We start from the raw sequence: 23,077 nt of genomic DNA, 5'->3' as shown, positions 1-23,077 counted from the left end.
TGCAGTGGCGGCATCCTTGTATTTTATGAGGCATCCCAAAGGCCTCCTTGCATGGCTAGTTTGATTGGCCTTCTGGCATAAGAACACCCAGCTTCCAGAAGCTGAAGTGAAATCCCTGTAATTCCTTGACCTCTTAGGGAATCAGATCCAATCTCCTGAGCCCACTGTTTTGGCTGACCACGACAGATGACTCAAACTTTCAACTGTGTTTTTCTTTTAAATTTTCTCCCTCCTTTTAAATCACAGTCCCTTCCAGTGTGAGTGATGTAACGGTGAACAATTCCGGCCGTAATGACTACCTCAGCATTTCCTGGCTGCCGGCTCCTGGAGATGTGGATAACTACGTGGTAACACTCTCCCACGACAGCAGGGTGGTTCAGTCCCTCATTATCGCCAAGTCTGTCAGCGAATGTTCCTTCAGCTCCCTCGTCCCAGGCCGCCTCTACAACGTGACCGTAACTACAAGGAGTGGCAAGTATGAAAATCATTCCTTCGGCCGAGAGCGAACAGGTAAGGCTGTATTAGGAGGTACAGGCTCCCTAAGAACCAGCTAGCTGTGGCTCAGGGCCTCATAGATCAGCAACAGTTCTGTAATGATAGAATTGAAGGCTGTTGAGGTCCAAAATTCATCATGGAGTCTTCATATTTTGACCCAAGAAACTCTTTATGTGACCAGATGTTAATGTAGAGTAAGATGAATAGTATTTTCATGGCTAGAACTCAATTATAGAATAGAATTATAGAAAAGTATAGTAGCATTCTGTTCAGGGAGTACTTTTTGGTTGTAAGACCCTGTTTTACATATATTAACTGACTTAATTCTTACAAACTCCTTATTGAGGCAGTCGTCATTATTGCCATTTTACAGATAAGAAAAGCAAGGTTAAGTAACTCATCCAACTGCTTATTAAACAGTCAGTTCATTTCAGATCCTGGATTAAACCCAGTTCTGAATGGCTCCAGAACCTACAAAATTCTGTGTCCTGAAATCCTTTCTGAAATGTCTGTTTGTCAAGACTACAGTTCATCCTTTTTTGTACAAGGTGAAAATGTACATCTTTATAGTTCCGGGACTAGGAGCAAAATCTTAGCAAAGGCCCAGAATGCCAACTCTTTGATATGCTGGAGAGAAATGAATTTACGCAGCTACCATTTTCCCACTATGCTTATGCTTCCTGGGGTTTACATCTGAGATTTCTGCTTAAGGTTGACATTAATATTTTGTTAAATCTTTCCTGCTGACGTATGGACTGATATTCACATTTTTTTAAATGTCATTTTTTTGGACAAGGGAACCAAGAATTCTCAATGGAGAAAAGATAATCTCTTCAATAAATGGTGCTGGGATAATTGGATAGTCACATATAAAAGAATGAAAATGAACCCATATCTCACACCACTCACAAAAATTAACTCAGAATGGATTAAACACTTAAATGTGAGACCTGAAACCATGAAACTCCTAGAAGAAAACATAAGAGCAAAGCTCCTTGACATGGGTCTTGAAAATGATTTTTGGATGTGACACCTAAAGCACAAGCAACAAAATAAAAAATAAACAAGTGAAACTACATCAAACTAAAGAGCTTCTGCACAACAAAAGAACCATCAACAAAATAAGAAGACAACTGACAGAGCGAAAAAAATATTTGCAAACCACATGTCTGATAAGGGGCTATTATCCAAAATGTATAAAGAACTCATACAACTCAATAGCACAAAAACCAGATAATCCAATTAAAAAATGGGCAAAGGACCTGAATAGACATTTATAGGCATAAATTGGTACAGCTACTATAGAAAACAAAATGGAAGATTCTCAAAGAATTAAAAATAGAACTACCATATGACCCAGCAATTTCACTTCTGGGAATATATCCAAAGGAAATGAAAACACTACCTCTAAAAGGTATCTGAATCTCCACATTCATTGCAGCATCACTGACAATAGCCAAGTCATGGAAATGGCTGAAGTGTTCATCAGTGGATGAACTGATAAAGAGGCTGTGGTGTATATATGCAATGGAATGTTACTCAGCCATTAAAAAACAACAAGGAAATCCTATCATTTGTGACAACATGGATGGACCTTGAAGGTGTTGTGCGAAGTGAAAGAAGTCAGCCAGAGAAAGACAAATACTGCATGATCCCACTTGAATGTGGAACCTAAAAGAAAACAAAACAAAAAAGAAAACCAAACTCATAGAAAAAGAGATCAGGCTTGTGCTTACCATAGGCAGAAGGTGAAGGAAGGGGGAATTGGAGGAAGGTGGTCAAAGGTACAAACTTCCAGTTATAAAATAAATTAAGTACTAGGGATGTAATATACAGCATCATGACTATAACTAATACTGATGTACAGTATATAGGGAAGTTGTTAGAGTAAATTCTAAGAATTCTCATCACATGGAGAAATTTTTTTTTCCTATTTTCTTCCTTCTTTAATTTTTCTTATATCTATATGATAAGAGGAATGTTAGCTGAATCTACTGAGGTAATCATTTCACTATATATGTAAATAAAATCATCATGCTGTATACCTTTAACTTATATGGCAATGTATGTCCATTATTTCTCAGTAAAAGTAGGAAAAAAAAACAAAAAAGAAATTAAAAGAATATACTGTAAAATGGATTTGTCAAATTTCCAAAACCTAAGTGTATTCGTACTCACCTACATCGAAAATTTCAGAATCACCTTTGACACATTATTCTTCGCTAGGATCTGCTAATTGACTTCTCCCAGAATGTTTCACTGGCATGTCTTTATTTTGCTTTTCTTTGCAATACCCTGAGCATAGGTCCTTCTTACTTAAATTTATAATGGGGATCTTCCCTTGCTCCTCTTGTCCACTGACTGCATCATGCTTAGTATTCACAGAGATACCATGTGCCTTCTACCTCACGTGTCTGTATCATAAGCCTATTCATTCTTCCTAGGAAACATTTAGTAGTCACTGTAATTGTTTACATTTCTCCCCCTGTGAAGACCTTGATGTCAGGAGCCACATCTTTTTTTGTGTTTCTCTCAATACCTGGCCCAAATAAAAACCTAAAAATTTATTGTTGCTGCTGAATGAAAGTCTTGGCCAAAGACTTACAAAAATCCAGAAATATGAAAAAAAAGTCAATTTTTCCATAATGATCTAGGAAAACTGACATCATCCTATGACCCAGTACAGGGTCTGGAGCCTTGTAGGCACTCAAAAATGTTTGATGAATGAATAATCAGAAATCACTTAGATCAAGGGTTTTCACCTGGTGCTCCTTGGGAGACTTTAGGAATGTAGTAATGCCCAAAATTGTCCATGAAATTGGTGGGGATAGGGAAGGTATGTGCATTTCTTTGAGGAGAAAGTGCATGGCTTTTATCAGATCCTCAGTTTCTTTGACCTCAAAAAAGTTAAGAACCACTGATTTATATTATTACAGCATGCTGGCATTGAAAGTGTGCACAGAATGATCTAATCCCATCTCATTTGGACATAAAATCCCAGGGGAAACTGTGGCTTCTCCAAGCTCACATGGCTGACCAGTAGTCATGCTCAGCCTAACTCCAGTGCTATTTCCATTACATCATGCTATCCCTCAAAGCACCAGTCAGGGATATAAAAGAGATATTCCCTGCCTTAAAATGATTTAAAGTCTAAATATGCCGATAATCACAATGACTTAGATCTGAAAAGCAAACTTCCATTTATGACGCTGCCTTATGTCAAGGGCTGACCAACTTGGAGCCTAAAAATCACCACAAATTAAAGGATATATCATTCAGCTGCTAACCCCTTGCTTCCCCTTGTGTCAATTCATGAATGTTTCCTATTCATATTACTTTCATTTTGCAAGGCCTCTTGCTGAGACTGTTTTCCATTACAAGAAAAGTGACCCTTTATTCAAAGCACCCTCTTGACTCTTTACCAGTGTGAACTTGGATTTGGTGCATGACTAATCAAGGCCAACCATTACCCTCGACCAATCAGTCTAACTGGAGAGTCATGTCTGAGTTCTTGTCTTGTTGATTTTGGCTGATTGTCTCAATGCCATTTTCCTTTTCTAATGCTTGTCTTCAGGTGAAAATATCACTATTTCTAATTCTGTATCACATCATGTCACTGTGCAGTGAGGCAAGTCTCACCAATTACCTCCAGTTCCACCGGAGAGCCGCTTATTGTCTTAGCATAGCACTCAGCCTGGTTTTTATTCCTGTAATAGTTGCTTTGCCTTTAGTAAATTGCCTGGATCATTGACCTTTCTTAGCCCGTGCATACAACATATTTAGAATTTCTTCTCAACTCTGTCATGACTAAATTCTAGCAATACTGCAATTGGTTCAGGTAAATATCTTGAATAAAAGCATACTTGTCCTTGCTCCATATCTGTGGTGAGATGTATTCCAATACAAAAACTAACCAGTACACAAGCCAACAAAGGATAATTAGTGTGACTTGTAGGTGTGTGAAGCATTGTGAAAAATGTACCTTAGATGACAAATGGTTGAGATTTCCCCGCATGCTTTGGGGCAAAGTGAAAGAAGACTTGGACACAGGCTTTGTCCAGCTAGTTGGCTGATCAATTGATTGAAAGAAAAACCATGAGTACAAAGAATTGTTTGTTTGTTTATGTATTTACAGGGGGAGACCTCAGGTGCACAAAATTAGATTTAATTTAGGGATTTAATTAATTTTTTAAAAACAATCTAATGTCATGAGAAGCCACTACCCATAATAAAAAGCTAGGACCTTGACAATAAGCCTGTATCAAATCATGTGGTTCCCACTTCACTAATCCATCCCATGGTAGCCACATCTTGACTCCTGTTTCCACACTGCTTTCCATCTCACAGTTTTATTTTTTATGTAACCCTAAAACTGTCATTTTTTTAAATACTTGTTATTTTAACATTATAAAAACTTATTTTATGCATCTTTTGGGGCTTAGATTTTCACTTACATTGTTTTTATACGTTTCATAATTTCACTTAATATTATGCTGATAAGATTCATCCATACTTGTGTTCTGATGTTAAGGGCAAGAAATCTGCATTTTTGTGGTTTGTTTTTTTTTTTTTGGTATCATTTATCTACAATTACATGAAGGACATTATGTTTACTAGGCTCCCCCCTTCACCAAGTACCCCCCACATTCCCGTTCACAGTCACTGTCCATCAACATAGTAAGATGCTGTAAAATCACTACTTGTCTTCTCTGTGTTGCACAGCCCTCCCCGTGCCCCCACACACACTATACATGCTAATCGTAATGCCCCCTTTCTTTTTTTCCCACCCTCATCCCTCCCTTCCCACCCATCCTCCCCAGTCCCTTTCCCTTTGGTAACTATTAGTCCATTCTTGGGTTCTGTGCTTCTGCTGCTGTTTTGTTCCTTCAGTTTTCTTTTGTTCTTATACTCCACATATGAGTGAAATCATTTGGTACTTGTCTTTCTCCACCTGGCTTATTTCACTGAGCATAATACCCTCTAGCTCCATCCATGTTGTTGCAAATGGTAGGATTTGCCCTTTTCTTATGGCTGAGTAATATTCCATTGTGTATATGTACCACATCTTCTTTATCCATTCATCTACTGATGGACATTTAGGTTGCTTCCATATCTTGGCTATTGTAAATAGTGCAGCGATAAACATAGGGGTGCATCTGTCTTTTTCAAACTGGAATGCTGCATTCTTGGGGTAAATTCCTAGAAGTGGAATTCCTGGATCAAATGGTATTTCTATTTTGAGCTTTTTGAGGAACCTCCATACTGCTTTCCACAATGGTTGAACTAATTTACATTCCCACCAGCAGTGTAGGAGGGTTCCCCTTTCTCCACAACCTTGCCAACATTTGTTGTTGTTTGTCTTTTGGATGGTAGCCATCCTTACTGGTGTGAGATGATATCTCTTCGTGGTTTTAATTTGCATTTCTCTGATGACAAGCGATGTGGAGCATCTTTTCATGTGTCTGTTGGCCATTTGAATTTCTTCTTTAGAGAACTGTCTATTCAGCTCCTCTGCCCATTTTTTAATTGGATTATTTGCTTTTTGTTTGTTGAGGTATGTGAGCTCTTTATATATTTTGGATGTCAACCCTTTATCGGATCTGTCATTTATGAATATATTCTCCCATACTGTAGGATACCTTTTTGTTCTATTGATGGTGTCCTTTGCTGTACAGAAGCTTTTCAGCTTGATATAGTCCCATTTGTTCATTTTTGTGTTTGTTTCCCTTGCCCGGGGAGATATGTTCAAGAAGAGGTCACTCATGTTTATGTCTAAGAGATTTTTGCCTATGTTTTTTTCCAAGTTTTATGGTTTCATGACTTACATTCAAGTCTTTGATCCATTTCAAATTTACTTTTGTGTATGGGGTTAGACAGTGATCCAGTTTCACTCTCTTACATGTAGCTGTCCAGTTTTGCCAGCACCATCTGTTGAAGAGACTGTCATTTCCCCATTGTATGTCCATGGCCCCTTTATCGAATATTAGTTGACCATATATGTTTGGAGTCTCTATTCTGTTCCATTGGTCTGTGGCTCTGTTCTTATGCCAGTACCAAATTGTCTTGATTACTGTGGCTTTGTAGTAGAGCTTGAAGTTGGGGAGTGAGATCCACCCTACTTTATTCTTCCTTCTCAGGATTGCTTTAGCTATTCGGGGTCTTTGGTGTTTCCATGTGAATTTTTGAACTATTTGTTGCAGTTCATTGAAGAATGCTATTGGTAGTTTGATAGGGATTGCATCGAATCTGTATATTGATTTGGGCAGGATGGCCATTTTGATGATATTAATTCTTCCGAGCCAGGAGCATGGGATGAGTTTCCATTTGTTAGTGACCTCTTTAATTTCTCTTAAGAGTGTCTTACAGTTTTCAGGGTATAGGTCTTTCACTTCCTTGGTTAGGTTTATTCCTACATATTTTATTCTTTTTGATGCAATTGTGAATGGAATTGTCTTCGTGATTTCTCTTTCTATTAGTTTATTGTTAGTGTATAGGAAAGCTACAGATTTCTGTGTGTTAATTTTGTGTCCTACAACTTTGCTGAATTCCGATATTAGCTCTAGTAGTTTCGGAGTGGAATTTTTAGGGTTTTTTATGTACAATATCATGTCATCTGCAAATAGTGACAGTTTAACTTCTTCTTTACCAATCTGGATTCCTTGTATTTCTTTGTTTTGTCTAATTGCCGTGGCTAGGACCTCCAGTACTATGTTGAATAACAGTGGGGATAGTGGGCATTCCTGTCTTGTTCCTGATCTCAGAGGAAAAGCTTTCAGCTTCTCACTGTTCAGTATGATGTTGGCTGTGGGTTTACCATATATGGCCTTTATTATGTTGAGGTACTTGCCCTCTATTCCCATTTTGCTGAGAGTTTTTATCATGAATGGATGTTGAACTTTGTCAAACGCTTTTTCAGCATCTATGGAGATGATCATGTGGTTTTTGTCTTTCTTTTTGTTGATGTGGTGGATGATGTTGATGGACCTTCGAATGTTGTACCATCCTTGCATCCCTGGGATGAATCCCACTTGGTCATGGTGTACGATCCTTTTTATGTATTTTTGAATTCGGTTTGCTAATATTTTGTTGAGTATTTTTGCATCGACATTCATCAGGGATATTGGTCTGTAGTTTTCTTTTTTGGTGGGGTCTTTGCCTGGTTTTGGTATTAGGGTGATGTTGGCTTCATAGAATGAGTTTGGAAGTATTCCCTCCTCTTCTATTTTTTGGAAAACTTTAAGGAGAATGGGTATTATGTCTTCTCTGTATGTCTGATAAAATTCCGAGGTAAATCCATCTGGCCCAGGGGTTTTGTTCTTTGGTAGTTTTTTGATTACCGCTTCAATATCGTTGCTGGTAATTGGTCTGTTTAGAGTTTCTGTTTCTTTCTGGGTCAGTCTTGGAAGGTTGTGTTTTTCTAGGAAGTTGTCCATTTCTCCTAGGTTTCCCAGCTTGTTAGCATATAGGTTTTCATAGTACTCTCTAATAATTCTTTGTATTTCTGTGGGGTCTCTCGACATTTTTCCTTTCTTGTTTCTGATTCTGTTGATGTGTGGTGACTCTTTTTCTCTTAATAAGTCTGGCTAGAGGCTTATCTACTTTGCTTATTTTCTCGAAGAACCAGCTCTTGGTTTCATTGATTTTTGCTATTGTTTTATTCTCAATTTTATTTATTTCTTCTCTGATCTTTATTATGTCCCTCCTTCTGCTGACCTTAGGCCTCATTTGTTCTTCTTTTTCCAATTTCGATAATTGTGACATTAGACCATTCATTTGGGATTGTTCTTCCTTCTTTAAATAGGCCTGGATTGCTATATACTTTCCTCTTAAGACTGCTTTTGCTGTGTCCCACAGTAGTTGGGGCTTTGTGTTGTTATTGTCGTTTGTTTCCATATATTGCTAAATCTCCATTTTGATTTGGTCATTGATCCATTGATTATTTAGGAGCGTGTTGTTAAGCCTCCATGTGTTTGTGAGCCTTTTTGCTTTCTTTGTACAATTTATTTCTAGTTTTATGCCTTTGTGGTCTGAAAAGTTGGTTGGTAGGATTTCAGTCTTTTGGAATATACTGAGGCTCTTTTTGTGGCCTAGTATGTGGTCTATTCTGGAGAATGTTCCATGTGCACTTGAGAAGAATGTGTATCCTGTTGCTTTTGGATGTAGAGTTCTGTAGATGTCTATTAGGTCCATCTGTTCTAGTGTGTTGTTCAGTGCTTCTGTGTCCTTACTTATTTTCTGTCTGGTGGATCTGTCCTTTGGAGTGAGTGGTGTGTTGAAGTCTCCCAAAATGAATGCATTGCATTCTATTTCCTCCTTTAATTCTGTTAATATTTGTTTCACATATGTTGGTGCTCCTGTATTGGGTGCATATATATTTATAATGGTTATATCCTCTTGTTGGACTGAGCCCTTTATCATTATGTAATGTCCTTCTTTATCTTTTGTTACTTTCTTTATTTTGAAGTCTATTATGTCTGATACTAGTATTGCAACACCTGCTTTTTTCTCTCTGTTGTTCGCATGAAATATCTTTTTCCATCCCTTGACTTTAAGTCTGTGCATGTCTTTGGGTTTGAGGTGAGTCTCTTGTAAGCAGCATATGGATGGATCTTGCTTTTTTATCCATTCTATTACTCTGTGTCTTTTGATTGGTGCTTTCAGTCCATTTACATTTAGGGTGATTATTGAAAGGTATGTACTTATCGCCATTGCAGGCTTTAAGTTTGTGGTTACCAAAGGTTCAAGGTTAGCTTCTTTACTATCTAACTGTCTAACTAAACTCGCTTATTGAGCTATTATAAACACAGTCTGATGATTCTTTATTTCTATCCCTTCTTATTCCTCCTCCTCCCTTCTTCATATGTTGGGTGTTTTGTTCTGTGCTCTTTTTAGGAGTGCTCCCATCTAGAGCAGTCCCTGTAAGATGCCCTGTAGAGGTGGTTTGTGGGAGGTAAATTCCCTCAACTTTTGCTTGTCTGGGAATTGTTTAATCCCTCCTTCATATTTAAATGATAATCGTGGTGGATACAGTATTCTTGGTTCAAGGCCCTTCTGTTTCATTGCATTAAGTATGTCATGCCATTCTCTTCTGGCCTGTAGGGTTTCTGTTGAGAAATCTGATGATAACCTGATGGGTTTTCCTTTGTAGGTGACCTTTGTTTTCTCTCTGGCTGCCTTTAATACTTTGTCCTTGTCTTTGATCTTTGCCATTTTAATTATTATGTGTCTTGGTGTTGCCCTCCTTGGATCCCTTGTCATGGTAGTTCTCTGTACCTCTGTGGTCTGAGAGGCCATTTCCTCCCCTAGTTTGGGGAAGTTTTCAGCAATTATTTCTTCAAAGACACTTTCTATCCCTTTTTCTCTCTCTTCTTCTTCTGGTACCCCTATAATGCGGATATTGTCCCGTTTCGATTGGTCACACAGTTCTCTTAAGATTCTTTCATTCCTGGAGATCCTTTTATCTCTTTCTGCGTCAGCTTCTCTACATTCCTGTTCTCTGTTTTCTAGTCCATTAATGGTCTCTTGCATCTCTTCCATTCTGTTTTGAAGTCCTTCCAGAGCTTGTTTTATTTCTGTATTCTCCCTCCTTAGTTCTTGCATATTTCTCTGCAAGTCCATCAGCATGGTTATGACTTTTGTTTTGAATTCTTTTTCAGGAAGACTGGTTAAATCTATCTCCCCAGGTTCCTTCTCAGGCGAAGATGTAGAAGATGTCGAAGCTGTCTGGGTTAGTCTTGTCTGGATCAAATTTTTTTGCCTTTTCATGTTGATAGGTGCAATGGTGAGCTATTGACTTGTCTGTCAGCTGGGAGAGCCAAGACTTTCCACTTGCTCCTGGCCTTTCTTTACTGGGACAACTGTGACCCCTAGTGGCTTGTGTTGGGCAGTTGCGTGTAGACTGGGTCTCTGTATCTTGCCCAGCTGGTATGGAGGAAGCTCCCTTGCTGTGGGCGTGGCCAGCCTCAGGCTGCTGCTCTGCTATGGCGGGGCCCCAGAGAGGTACTGGATGGGGGGCTGTTTGGCTGTTTACCTCCGTGAGGGGTCTCAGAGCTGTTGCCCAGGGGGTTAGTGCGCCTGGAGTTCCCTGAAATTTCCAGCTGCTGGACTGTGACCCATGATGCTTCTGTCCAGATGTGGGGGTCCCTGTCCCTTTAAGACTTAAAAAAAGCACTCACTTTTCTTTGTCCCAGGGGCGCCAGCCTCAGGGACCCGCTCACCGGTCTTGCTGCCCTGTTTCCGTAGTATCCAGGACCCCACGCATGCACTGTGTCTGCGCTCTGGTGCGGATGGCTGGGGCTGGGTGTTTAGCAGTCCTGGGTTCCCTCTCCCTCCCAGCTCCAACTCCTCTCCTCCCACTGGGAGCTGGGGTGAGGGGCCTCGGGTCCCGCCAGGCTGCGGCTTGTATCTTACCCCTTTCACCAGGCACTGGGTTCTCGCAGGTGTGGATGTAGTCTGGCTGTTGTCCTGTGTCTTCTGGTCTCTCTTTTAGGGATAGTTGTATTTGTTGTATTTTCAAAAATATATATGTTTTTGGGAGGAGTTTCCCACTGTCCTACTCACGCCGCCATCTTGGCTCTGCCTCCTGTGTTTTAAGAAGAAATTAATGACTACTGCCATATTATATTTCACTGTGTATATATACCAGTTCATTCATCCAATTTCCTGTGGATGGAAAGCCTTTCTCACACTAGGTTTTATCAGGTTATTTACTTTTGCCAATCAAATGGATATAAAATGGTATTTTACTGTGGTCTTGACTTGCATTTCCTTGATTACCAATCATGTTGGACATCTATTTATATATTAATGATGTGTTTCTTCTTCTTCCATTTTTCTTTTGGATTGTTTATACTCTTTTTGGTACCTTTTTATCACATCTTGAGCCACCAAGGTGTGTTGGAATTATTAATATCATTGCTGTCATTCATATTAATTATGAGTTATCCTGTTCAGTGTTCCATCTTGTACATGACATTTTGTGTAAGCAAACAACAGCATTAGAATTAATTCATCACGTTCTGCTAAAAGATCCATTTAACCACTCCAACTGGTATAATAAACTTTCCCCCTCCAGAAATGTGTTCTAAAGGTCTTAAATTTTTCTTGTACATGTGTACAACAAAAATCTAATCATTTACCTTTATTGTCCCAAGCTGTCATCTGGGATCACTTACTCACTTAGAACCACTAGATCTTTAGCTGTTCTCTGTTCTCTTTTTCAGTGCCTGATAAAGTCCAGGGAGTCAGTGTCAGCAACTCAGCCAGGAGTGACTATTTAAAGGTATCCTGGGTGCATGCCACTGGAGACTTTGATCACTATGAAGTCACCATTAAAAACAAAAACAACTTCATTCAAACCAAAACTGTTCCCAAGGCTGAAAACGAGTGTGTATTTATTAAGCTAGTCCCTGGACGGTTGTACAGTGTCACTGTTAGTACGAGAAGTGGACAATATGAAGCCAGTGAACAAGGGAATGGGAGAACAAGTAAGTGGAAAGATTGCAAAATCTGATGGTTGGTCAGATGTGAAGGTCATCGAGTAAAATACATTATCTGAACATTGGATTTTCTCTGCTTACTGATCAGTAAATTATATTCCCAGTAAGTCCCACTTGGAGTCCCACATCCTTCAGCCAAGCCATGGCCTGTAATTACAGAATATTTATTGGTAGATAAAGCAAGCATAGTAGGGAAGCAAGAAGGCCAGATGTTCCATTTTTCTTCTCTGTCCACCTGCATTGTGGCATTTAAAGTTCTAGACTTTTCTTATGATTGAGCTAATAACTCATTTTATAATTATATTCTACCAGCATTTAGCATATAAGATTTATGTCAAGAAAAAATATTACAATTTTAATGGTTGCTTCCCATTTTTCTTGTTTAGTTATGCATGAAGTAATTCAAGTGGTTTCTTTGGGGAAGGGAAATGTTTGCCATTTCCTTGAATATGAGTCATAAGTTATTGTGTAGGTAAACTCTGACCAGCCACTCTCCTGAAGCGTCTTCTCCTATTCTTCCCTAGTCCCAGAGCCTGTTAAGAATCTCACGCTGAGGAACAGGAGCACTGAGGACCTTCAGGTGACCTGGTCACGAGCTGACGGGGATGTTGACCAGTATGAGATCCAACTGCTCTTCAATGATATGAAAGTATTTCCTCCTTTTCACCTTGTAAATACTGCAACCGAGTATCGATTCACCTCCCTAACGCCAGGGCGCCAGTATAAAATTCTTGTCTTGACGATCAGTGGAGATGTACAGCAGTCAGCCTTCATTGAGGGCTTCACGGGTAATTTGAAATATGGCTTTTGAACCTGAGTAGATGTAGTGGTGTATATAGCATGTCAGCTAGCGAGGCGTTTTGGTTGAGGATTCAGAGGGGTTAAAGAAGCGATGGCAAGAAGGGAGGTTAGCTCTATAGTGACAATGATGTCATCCCAGCTGGATTACAAAAGTAAAGTATGATGTAGGGGTGTCAACTGGAGAAGAGTCAAAGTACCCTCCATAACGGGACAATAAATGGACTTAGCTATTCACACATCAAAACTTTCAGAGAAACAGCCCTGAATTGATGCAATTAATGGTGCTTCTAAGGCCTGTAGGTTAAATGTAAATAGCTCTGTTGGGAATCCCTTCTTTGGGACTCTTGACTGGAGTCCTTGTTAGAATAGTTAACATGTATTGACAGTTTACCATTAACCAGATTCACAGCAAAGCACTTTACATATATCTTTTGTTCAGCTCTCATAACCTATGGGTTGGTAATTGTTATTATCATTGCCATTTTTCTGATGAGGAAACTGAAACTTACACAGGTGAGATAATCTTCCTATAGCCCTTCTTCACAGTCCTCAATTCCTAAATGAGAAAACCAGGACTCGGACCAAAGTGACCTAACTAGCCCATCGCTCTCTTACTGGCTCTCTTCATTTCTACTCACCGGCCTCAATATCCCTCTAAACTTACCCTGTCAACTCCAGTTCAGGCAGAAAAGTTAGAGAAAAATGGTAAATTGATACCAATTTTTTCCCATGTGTGTTCTTTCAGTAGGTGCCAAAATATAAAAAGCACAAAAACCTTAGTTGAAAATGTCCACATTTCATCCTCGAAGTGATGGCTTTGTATTTATTTTCTTTTTTAGTACCTAGTGCTGTCAAAAATATTCACATTTCTCCCAGTGGGGCAACAGACAGCCTGACAGTGAACTGGACTCCTGGTGGGGGAGATGTCGATTCCTACACAGTGTCTGCATTCAGGCAGAACCAAAAGGTTGAGTCTCAGACTCTCCCCAAGCACGTCACCGAACACACGTTCTACAGGCTGGAGGCGGGGGAACAGTACCAGATCGTGATTGCCTCAGTCAGCGGGTCTCTGAGGAACCAGGTAGACACAGTCGGCCGGACAGGTGAGTGTCTGCCTGGAGAAGAGTCAAACTGTTCTCCTCAACAGGTCAATGGATGGGCTTAGCTATTCACACATCAAAAATACCCAAAATTCAAAATATTTGTACAATTCAATGTGGTTTCAAGAGCCTTTCTCATATTTTTTCTTTGCATTTTTCTTTCCTAACAGATTTTCAAAACATACGAATTAGAAGCCAAATCATTTGAATACATCTTTATGCTTTCTAGAAGATACAAAATTTTTAAATCTAACAAGCCAACTTCTAAAACTATGCAGTTTTAAAAAGTTTACTCCTTTCTCAAATTCTTTTTTTAAGGAAGAAAAAATATACCTATGCCATTTACTTCACCTGTGATAGTTAAAGAACAAGTAATGAATGAATAATGTACCTGTTTAATTTATATTCATATAACTGTTAATATATTACATTTAAAACAAACATGAGCTGCAAGCACCTGTCATATGCCAGGCATTTAAAGTTATCTCTAGTCACACTACAAGGTAGAGATCATTATTTCCATCTTACAAATGAGGAAAGTAAGGTTCAGAAAGTCTAGGAAACATTGTCAAGGATAAGTGCAATAAGACCAAAACTATAATTCAAATCTAAATCTGTCTGGCTCCAAACTTCTCTACTGCAGTACAATACTTACTAGATGCTTTTCATTCTCATGACCACTTATTTAGTTGAGCAGTCTGGACTTCAATACTGTGCCCTACTTGGGCTTTATTTCACATGTGTATATCACCAACCATTTGTCAAGCACTGCAAATAAAAGGGCAATTACAGTATATGATAAGGGCCAAAATAAATGTAATTATGGGACGTAACAGGAGCAAACAATAGTCAGGGAAGGCTTCTAGGAGGAATAGCATTTGAGTAAGACACTAAAAAGTCATCCTAGAGGAGTGTATGTTGGCTCCAGCAGACAAAGCAAAGGTCTGGAAATGAGAGAAAGCATGACACACTCGAGGCCCTACACACTATTTGGTGTGCTAAAACAAGGAATGTAAACCACGTGGCCAAGAAGGTAGATGGACCAAATTATGAATGGCCTCAGGTGCCTTGTTACAGTGATTAGAATTGTGGAGAGCCATAGAAGGACCTCACGTGGGCGTGCTGCAAAAACATGCCAGATGCAGTGGGCATTTGAGACACAGGTGGGAAAGCAAGGGGCCCGGCCAAGAGGCTCGCAGTAATGGATGCAATGGATGGTGTATCCTAGAGTGATGGCAGGAGAGAAGGAGGGAAGTGGATAGATTCAAGAGATACAAGATTTAGGAGGCAGAAACTGCAAGACTCATGTTTGATTATATGTGGAAGGGTGCAGATAACAACCCAAGTTTCTGACTTGGGCCAAGAGACAGAAACAGAGGACAGTAAGGAGGTTATGGGGAGGGAGATGAGAACTCCAGTTGGGCATCTTGAGAGTTGGGTGTCTGTGGAACATTCAGGGAGAGACGTCACTGGCAAAAATAGACATCTGAACTGAAAGTTCAAGTTTGGGAGTCCTCACCACATGGGTAACAATTCAAACCACAGGAGTGGAGGAGAGCTCCCAAGGAGATTATGTAGAATGAGGAGCAATATGAGCCTAGGACAGGAAATATTAACAATACTATTTTGCCGCAGGAACCATAGTAAACAAAATACACACACACACACACACACACACACACACACACATATACATGTATAATTATATAATATTGCTTAGGTCAAGGCTTGACACTTTCACTTAAACTAGTATTGGAACATAATTGAGTCATCCAAACTATAGTCACCGAATGTAAATTTGCTCAGCATCCCTCCCCTTTCTAGAGATACAGTCATGCATCACTTTGCATATTTATCAGTGTCACTTACACTAATTTTTCTACTTGTTTGACTTAAAGGTCCTGTCTGAATTCAGAGGAAAAAGTGGAATCAAAGTAGTTAGACAATTCAAGCCAAGAAATACTTTCTCATCAGGGACATGGGAAGCATTAATGAAACATAAGTGGATGCATCATCTTCTACCCAAAGTTGATTCAGGACAGTTTTTTTCATTTGGTTACTTGACCCTCAGTGATGGAACCTGACAGCCGTTGCTTCTCCTTTTTCTCTGCAGTCCCAGCTTCGGTCCAGGGAATAACTGCGGACAATGCATACAGCAGCCATTCCTTGATAGTAAGTTGGCAAAAAGCTGTTGGTGTGGCAGAGAGATATGATATCCTGCTTCTAAATGAAAATGGGATCCTTCTGAGTAACACATCAGAGCCAGCCACCACAAAGCAGCACAAATTTGAAGACCTAACCCCAGGAAAGAAATACAAGGTACAGATCCTAACTGTCAGTGGAGGCCTCTTTAGCAAGGAAGCCCAGACTGAAGGCCGAACAGGTAATTTGCACAGCTTCCTACTTCATCCCAGATCCTTCCTTGTCTGCTCTTTCTGAAGCACCGTGGGGCCAGAGGGATGAAACAGTGGGAGATGATATATATTTCTTGACACATTAGGAACATTCACTATGATTTATCACTTTCCTATCAGTCAGGTCATTCACTCTCCAATTCGAATTCTTTGTTAAAACTTGCTCTATTAGTTGCTTTTTTTTAACAGAGTTAGAATTGGTTCCTTTATGGAAAAACTGAATACATAATAAAAATTAAAATCAAACCAGTTTTTAAAAAGCCAGCCCCTGCAGCTTCCACCTCCTGCCTGGGGCCTGCCAGAAGGATGAGGCCCCAACCCCAGGGTGGCAGGAGGGTCGGGGCTTTCCACACCTCCTCTTCCCTCATTCTGCCCCTGTCTTTGTCTCCACAGTCAGGGGCCTGGGAGGAACCAGACCTGAAGGGGGAGCAGGAACCCAAGGCCCAGTGGCCCGAGGAGGGAGGCTTGGTGTGCACCCAGCCCCAAAGCTCCCGGCCTGTGGTGATAAATCACCGCAAACTTAACAGTTTAAAACAACACCAGTTTATTATCTTATAGTTCTGGAGGTCAGACTCTGAAATAGGTCTTAGAAGGCTAAAATCGAGGTGTCAGGTGTCAGCAGGCCTGCATTTCTTTAGACGCTTGGTGGAGAGAATCCATTCCCTGCCCCTTTCAGCTTCTGGAGGCCACTCACTCTCCTTGGCTCACGAACCCCTTCCATCCCTTGTCCGCCTGTCACCGAATCTCCTTCTCTACCCTTCTGCCTCCCTCTTCCATCTTTTAAGGACTCCTGTGATTACACTGGTCACCACCCAGGCAGCCCCGGATAAACTCCCCATCTCAAGATCCTTAACTTAAGGTAACATATCCACAGGTTCCAGGAATTAGGACACAGACATCTTGAGGGGCGTTATTCAGACAGTAACACCGGTCTAATTGATGGCTGGCTTACTTATTAAGCAACTAGGCTTGAAGGGCAGCGACATTGAAAGGGACATAAATGTGAATTAGGTGCACTTCCTGTCCTAGAAGAGCCAAGTGGGGTAGTGGGGAAGACAGACACATGGACAAATAATGACAGTACATTGTGGTCAGGATTATATATGAGAGGAATGTCCAACCTCAAAGGGGACAAGGAGGTCAGGTGGAATAGGCAAGAAAAGTGACATGTTAGTAATGTCATGAAGGATAAGCAATTTTCCATAGGGGGAGGACACCTGTGCAGACAGACGGTCATGTGCTGAGACAGGGAGGCGTGGGGGGATCGGGGAGAAGTTGTGGGTGGGCCGACTGGGTGCTGGATGGAGAGCTGAGGCTGGAGAGGCGGACTGGAGCCAGATGACACTGCTGGGGGCCTTCCCCTGGAGTGTGCTGTTCATCTCTCAGCAGTAAGGAGACCATAAAAGTTTTTCAGCCACAGGATGAATGTTTTGTAATAAAAATGTATGCCTTAAAAAAAGATAAATGAGACAGTAATGGGGGATGGATTGAATGGAGAAGAGACCAGAGGTGAGGAGACCTGTTCATTAATTCATTTGTTATTGAGTACCTACTATGTGCACTATTCTACATGCTGGGCACACAGAAGTGAATAAAACAAACCCTCATGGTCATGCAGCTTATATCCTAGTAGGAGAGAAAGGCAATAAACAAAAGAAATAAGTAAAAAATACAGTAGGTTAGATCATAGTAAATACCAAAGGGAAAATTAAAACAGGGAAGTGGGATAGCAAGTGTTAGAGGCCCACAGTTTTAGATAGTATGGTCCTCAAAGGTTCTGTTGAGAAAGTTGACATTCAAGTAAAGATCTGAAAGAAATGAGCAAAAGGGTCATACAGAAATCTGGGGAAGAGCAAACGATAAGGCAAAGACCCTGACAGAGGAGTGTGTCCCGCCTGTGATGAAGGCAGTATAGCTGGAGCGGAGTGAGTAAGAACAAGGTGGGGGGTGTGGTCATAAAGGTCACTGGGGTCATCAGACAGGTGCAGCCACAAAAACCATAAGGATGGAAGTTCAACTAATGCCCTGGGAAAGGACAGTAGATATGGCCCTGGAATGTTTTTGCCTAAGATAGGATGGCACCTGGTGGCTGTATGGAGTATCAAAGGGGGAACAGGGGAGTCTCTGTAGAAGATGATGCCCTTAACTGAGAAAGAGAAGCAGCGGGAGGAAGGCTCAAGGAGAAATAGGGAACCCAGTTCTGTACCAAGTGTGTGATGTCTGGCTGACTAGCAAGGAGAGGTGATCGTAGGGCATCGATAATATGGGCCCATATCACGTAAGCCCATGTGGAATATCGTGAGTGGTGACAAAGATTTAGGCAAAAATTCCAGTTAAATCTATGTCTTAGTCTGTTCAAGCTGCTATAACAAAAATGCCTTAAACTGAATGACTTAAATGGCACACATTTATTTCTCACAGTCTGGAGGCTGAAAGTGCGAGATCAAGGCACCAGCAGACCCGGTGTCCAGTGAGAACATTGGTTCACAGACGGCACCTTTCACTGTGTCCTCACACGGTGAGAGGACAAGAGAGCCCTCTGGAGTCTTATAGGACCACTGGCCCCACGCATGAGCACTCCATCCTCATGACCGTAGCACTTTCCAAAGGCCATACCCACTAATACCATTACCCTGGGGTTGGGTTTCAACATGCAAATTCTGGTGGAGCACAAATGCTCAGACCAGAGCAATCCATACAGCGAATGAGATTAACTGCTGTGCTAGTGTTATAGAATATTAATAGGACAGTGGGCAGAACCAGGGGAAATGCCAACTCTTAAGGGCCTGACATAAAGAGAAGGAGAAAGCAAAAGAGGAAGTGGAGGGGGGAGCGCCCAGGGGAGACCCAGACAGATGTCCTGTTCTGTTTCCACCAGCGTCCTAACCCTTCCATGGGGTCAGGCAGCCTCCAGGCCAGCAGTCTGGAAGCAGGCGGTTTCTGGTGGCACTTGACTTCCCAGCAGCAGGTAACAGCGAAGGCCAAAGGGGTTGCAAAATCCTAGTGGAAACATTTTTGTAACAACTGGTTTTGGCTTTCCCCTTGCTTCTATTTCCTATATCCTTGGATCTAATTTCCTTTTTCTGTCTGCTTTTCCCTTTCTTTCCCACCCTTTCTTTCCTGCTCACTGCCCTTTCCTCCAGCAGCCATTTCTTGGCCCTTAGCTGGCACTCAGAGACAAGTTTTGATCTCTGATTTATCTCTTAGTATTAGAAAAACAGTCACATGGGTCACATTAACATTTATTTTATACCCCAGAAATGTCCTTGCAGATAATTTACCATTACTAGTTTTTCTTTGTTCACTTGTTGTTTTGTTTTTTAAAATTAACAGTTTCAGCATCAGTAATTTGAAAAATTCAGATTTCTCTGCTTTTGCTTCAGGGTCCCCATGAAGTCAATATTTTTGAAAGGCAGGGACCACGTGTTTGGAGCTGCCATTTGAGTGTGTCTAGCCATGCATCAGTTTGGGGCTGTGCCAGGGACTTGCCACACTTCGTCTCAATCTTTTGCTCCTTGGCTTTTCCAGTCCCAGCAGCTGTCACCAATCTGCGGATCACAGAGAACTCCACCAGACACCTGTCCTTCAGCTGGACCACCTCTGAGGGGGAGCTCAGCTGGTACAACATCTTTCTGTACAACCCCGACCGAACTCTTCAGGAGAGAGCTCATGCTGACCCACAGGTCCAGACCTTCTCTTTCCAGAACTTGCTACAAGGTCGAATGTACAAAGTGGTGATTGTAACTCACAGTGGGGAGCTGTCGAATGAGTCTTTCATATTTGGTAGAACAGGTAAGACCCGGACCCAAGCAGTGAGGAATAGCGGGGCTTTTGTTTCATATTCCCTGGCTTTCCCTTGACTTGTCCCTAATTTCCTATTCTATCCAGGGTCTAGCTTCATCTGAAATTGGTGACCTTCAGGCTTTCTGACCACAAATCAGATCTGTGATTGTATATCAGAATAGTTTTTGCACTGGCCTCTGCTCTGTTGCCTCCACTTGCTCACTTCGTAGGGTTTAGTGAGAAATGAATCTGGCTTCTCTACTTGCCAGCAAACTGCCGCAAGAGGGTTGCAACCCGTCATAGCTCAGTTTAAGCTGCGCCCTTCAGCTCTCTGCAAGAAATGGCTGGAGTGAAGGGCAGGTCCAGAGAGGGCCCCTACACGTGGGACCAATAAGCAATGACATTCCCAAAGAATGTTTCTGGAATTGGAAACACCACACGAGATGAAATGAACACAGAGGGTTCCAGGAAAATGAGAGAAAGAGAGAGAGAGAGAGTCTGCTCTCTGAGCTGCAAATAAGAAACTGAATCTACTCTTTTTCCATAACTTGAGTCCATTATCTCATTTCTCTATTCAATTTTTTTCTCATTTGACAGTAGTTTTTGAGGGCCCTTGTGTGCCAGGACCCATGTCACTGCTGGAATAGCACAGTGAACAAGATGGACAAGGCCCCTGGCCCCAAAGAGCTTGCCCTTAGCAGAGGGATGGAGACAGGGGGAGAGGGCTGCAGCAGCAGATTCTCAGAGGAGATGATTTTGAAATGCCTTCAATCCTAGGAAGGAAATAGTAGCACTTTGTGACATAGAGCAACTTGGCAGGACAAGAAGCTACTTTAGACAGAAAAGGCATTTCTGCTGAGATCTGAAGGCAAGGGGGGCCATGGGAAGAGCACGTTCCAGGCACCCAACAGAGATCCACAGTTTGTTTTCTGAAGGGAATGAAAAAGAGCAGTGGATAAGCTTAGACCATGAGTAGAACTGCCTAGATTTTGCCATTTCCAGAGCAATCTGCCCTTTGTGCCTCTTTATCTGCTCATTAATGTTTGAAGCTTTTCCAAAAAGGGACAACAGTCTTCATTCTCCAAAGGATAATGAAGCCTTAATACCCACAGGACAGGTACCAGTGTGACTCATTTATACAATGGTAGATGTGACTGTTACTTCTTTTTCCAAAGGAGGTTCTACCAATACAGATTTTGGTAGGAATGAGCATGAAAGAACTAAGAACCTAAAAGAGGGAGGAGAGGAAGTAAAGAGACCTACACAGGGATGTACTGGGATGGTGGCCACAAGTGAGATGGGCCGGACCGAAAGGGGCTGGAAGCTTTTATGAACACTTGCAGGACCTTTTATAAACTAAGTGATAAACCATTTGACCAGTTTTAATTAATGTTTTCTGGAGATTTCATTTTATGTATTTGTCACATGTGGCAAGCATATGGAAGTTACCAGCTGTTCTGTTTCACTTTATTTTAATTTGTACCATGTCTCTACACCACATGCCCCTAAACTTCAGTGATCTGACATGTAGGCAGGCCTGACTGTACAGTGGGTACTACTCCCCTGTATGCCCAACATAGCTTTTATTTTCACCTGTGGGCCAAAATGCCTTTGTTCCTAACTGCTTTGTTCTTAGTAAAGGTTTTCCCTCTCTCTGTTTAAGTCCCAGCTTCGGTGAGTAACCTCAAGGGATCCAATCGGAACATGACAGACAGTCTCTGGTTCAGCTGGAGCCCAGCCTCTGGGGACTTCGACTTCTATGAGCTGATTCTCTATAACCCCAATGGCACAAAGAAGGAAAACTGGAAAGACAAGGGCCTGACAGAGTGGCTTTTCCATGGGCTCATTCCTGGAAGGAAATACACGCTATGCGTGGTAACTCACAGTGGAGATCTCAGCAACAGGGTCACAAGCGAGGGCAGAACAGGTGAGAAGCTCAGCTGCCAAAGGCCAAGTGTGGGTGGGAAGTAGCTTCTAAAGACACGTTTTAATTAGGATTTTAATAAGCATAAATAAAATAAATAATGATGTGCCATGTGCTAGCCCTTGGCCTTGGGAAAGCATTGTGATACCGTGGAGATACAGGAAACAGACTTTAGCCACTGCACCATAAAAGATTGAGGAAAAAGATCTAGGTCCTTACTTAGCTTAGCACTGCTACTTACCTGTGTGAAGCTGGGCAGGTCATTGAGCATCTCTAAGCCTCAGTTGTCTTATCTGTAAAATGGGGATAATCATGTATGGTGTCATTGTGTTCTAAGAGCAGTGCTTTCTAAATTTTTTAATTGCTTGGGCACACATAGATGACATCAATATTGTATGCCACCCGGGGGTCAGTGAACAAGGCTATCTGCAACTGGACATTATTGGCTGTAGTCTCTAGTGCTCAGACCCCAAAATCAGATGGAATCAATACCTTTGCACACTTGTAACCCATCCAGGGCACACTTATACTCCACAGCATGCTGGTAAGGAAGCTCTGGTTAAGAAAATGTACGTAAAATATTTGAAGACACTGCCTTACACATAGTAAACACTATAAATGGGAACTCCTATTATTATCACATTATCTCTTCATACAAAGTTCATTAAAAGTCAGTCTGGTATTGCTCAGCTATCTTATTTGTGCTATTGCACAGGAGTGATTACATGATTTTTCACTTTTTCCTGCTACAGCCCCAAATCCTCCCAGTCTCATGTCATTTGCTGATGTCGCAAACACATCCTTGGCCATCACCTGGAAGGGGCCTCCAGACTGGACAGACTATGATGACTTTGAGCTGCACTGGTTCCCCAGGGATGCTATCACAGTCTTCAATCCCTACAGCAACAGAAAATCAGAAGGACGTATCGTGTATGGTCTTCGTCCAGGGAGGTCCTATCAATTCAGTGTCAAGACAGTCAGCGGTGATTCCTGGAAAACATACAGCAAACCAGTTTTTGGATCTGTGAGGACAAGTATGACATGTTTTGCTACTCTTGGTTC

At 41.4% G+C, this 23,077-nt stretch overlaps 1 protein-coding gene across 4 annotated transcripts in view; it reads left to right on the top strand.

Annotated features, from left to right (window-relative positions):
- The window catches only part of PTPRB (protein tyrosine phosphatase receptor type B), a 122,908-nt gene that overhangs the window by 64,417 nt on the left and 35,414 nt on the right, over window positions 1-23,077 (top strand). For all 4 annotated transcript variants that reach the window (XM_036917636.2, XM_036917635.2, XM_036917634.2 and 1 more), the window contains 8 exons: window positions 247-510; window positions 11,718-11,981; window positions 12,518-12,781; window positions 13,634-13,897; window positions 16,008-16,277; window positions 19,837-20,100; window positions 21,755-22,018; window positions 22,768-23,049. In XM_036917636.2, coding sequence (XP_036773531.2) covers window positions 247-510; window positions 11,718-11,981; window positions 12,518-12,781; window positions 13,634-13,897; window positions 16,008-16,277; window positions 19,837-20,100; window positions 21,755-22,018; window positions 22,768-23,049 — 2,136 coding nt within the window. The remainder of the gene's footprint in view (window positions 1-246; window positions 511-11,717; window positions 11,982-12,517; window positions 12,782-13,633; window positions 13,898-16,007; window positions 16,278-19,836; window positions 20,101-21,754; window positions 22,019-22,767; window positions 23,050-23,077) is intronic.

Source organism: Manis pentadactyla, chromosome 10 (assembly GCF_030020395.1).
Source record: "Manis pentadactyla isolate mManPen7 chromosome 10, mManPen7.hap1, whole genome shotgun sequence".
NCBI lineage: Eukaryota > Metazoa > Chordata > Mammalia > Pholidota > Manidae > Manis > Manis pentadactyla.
Note: the sequence above shows the minus strand (reverse complement) of the source record. Positions and strands in the feature narration are given on the sequence as shown.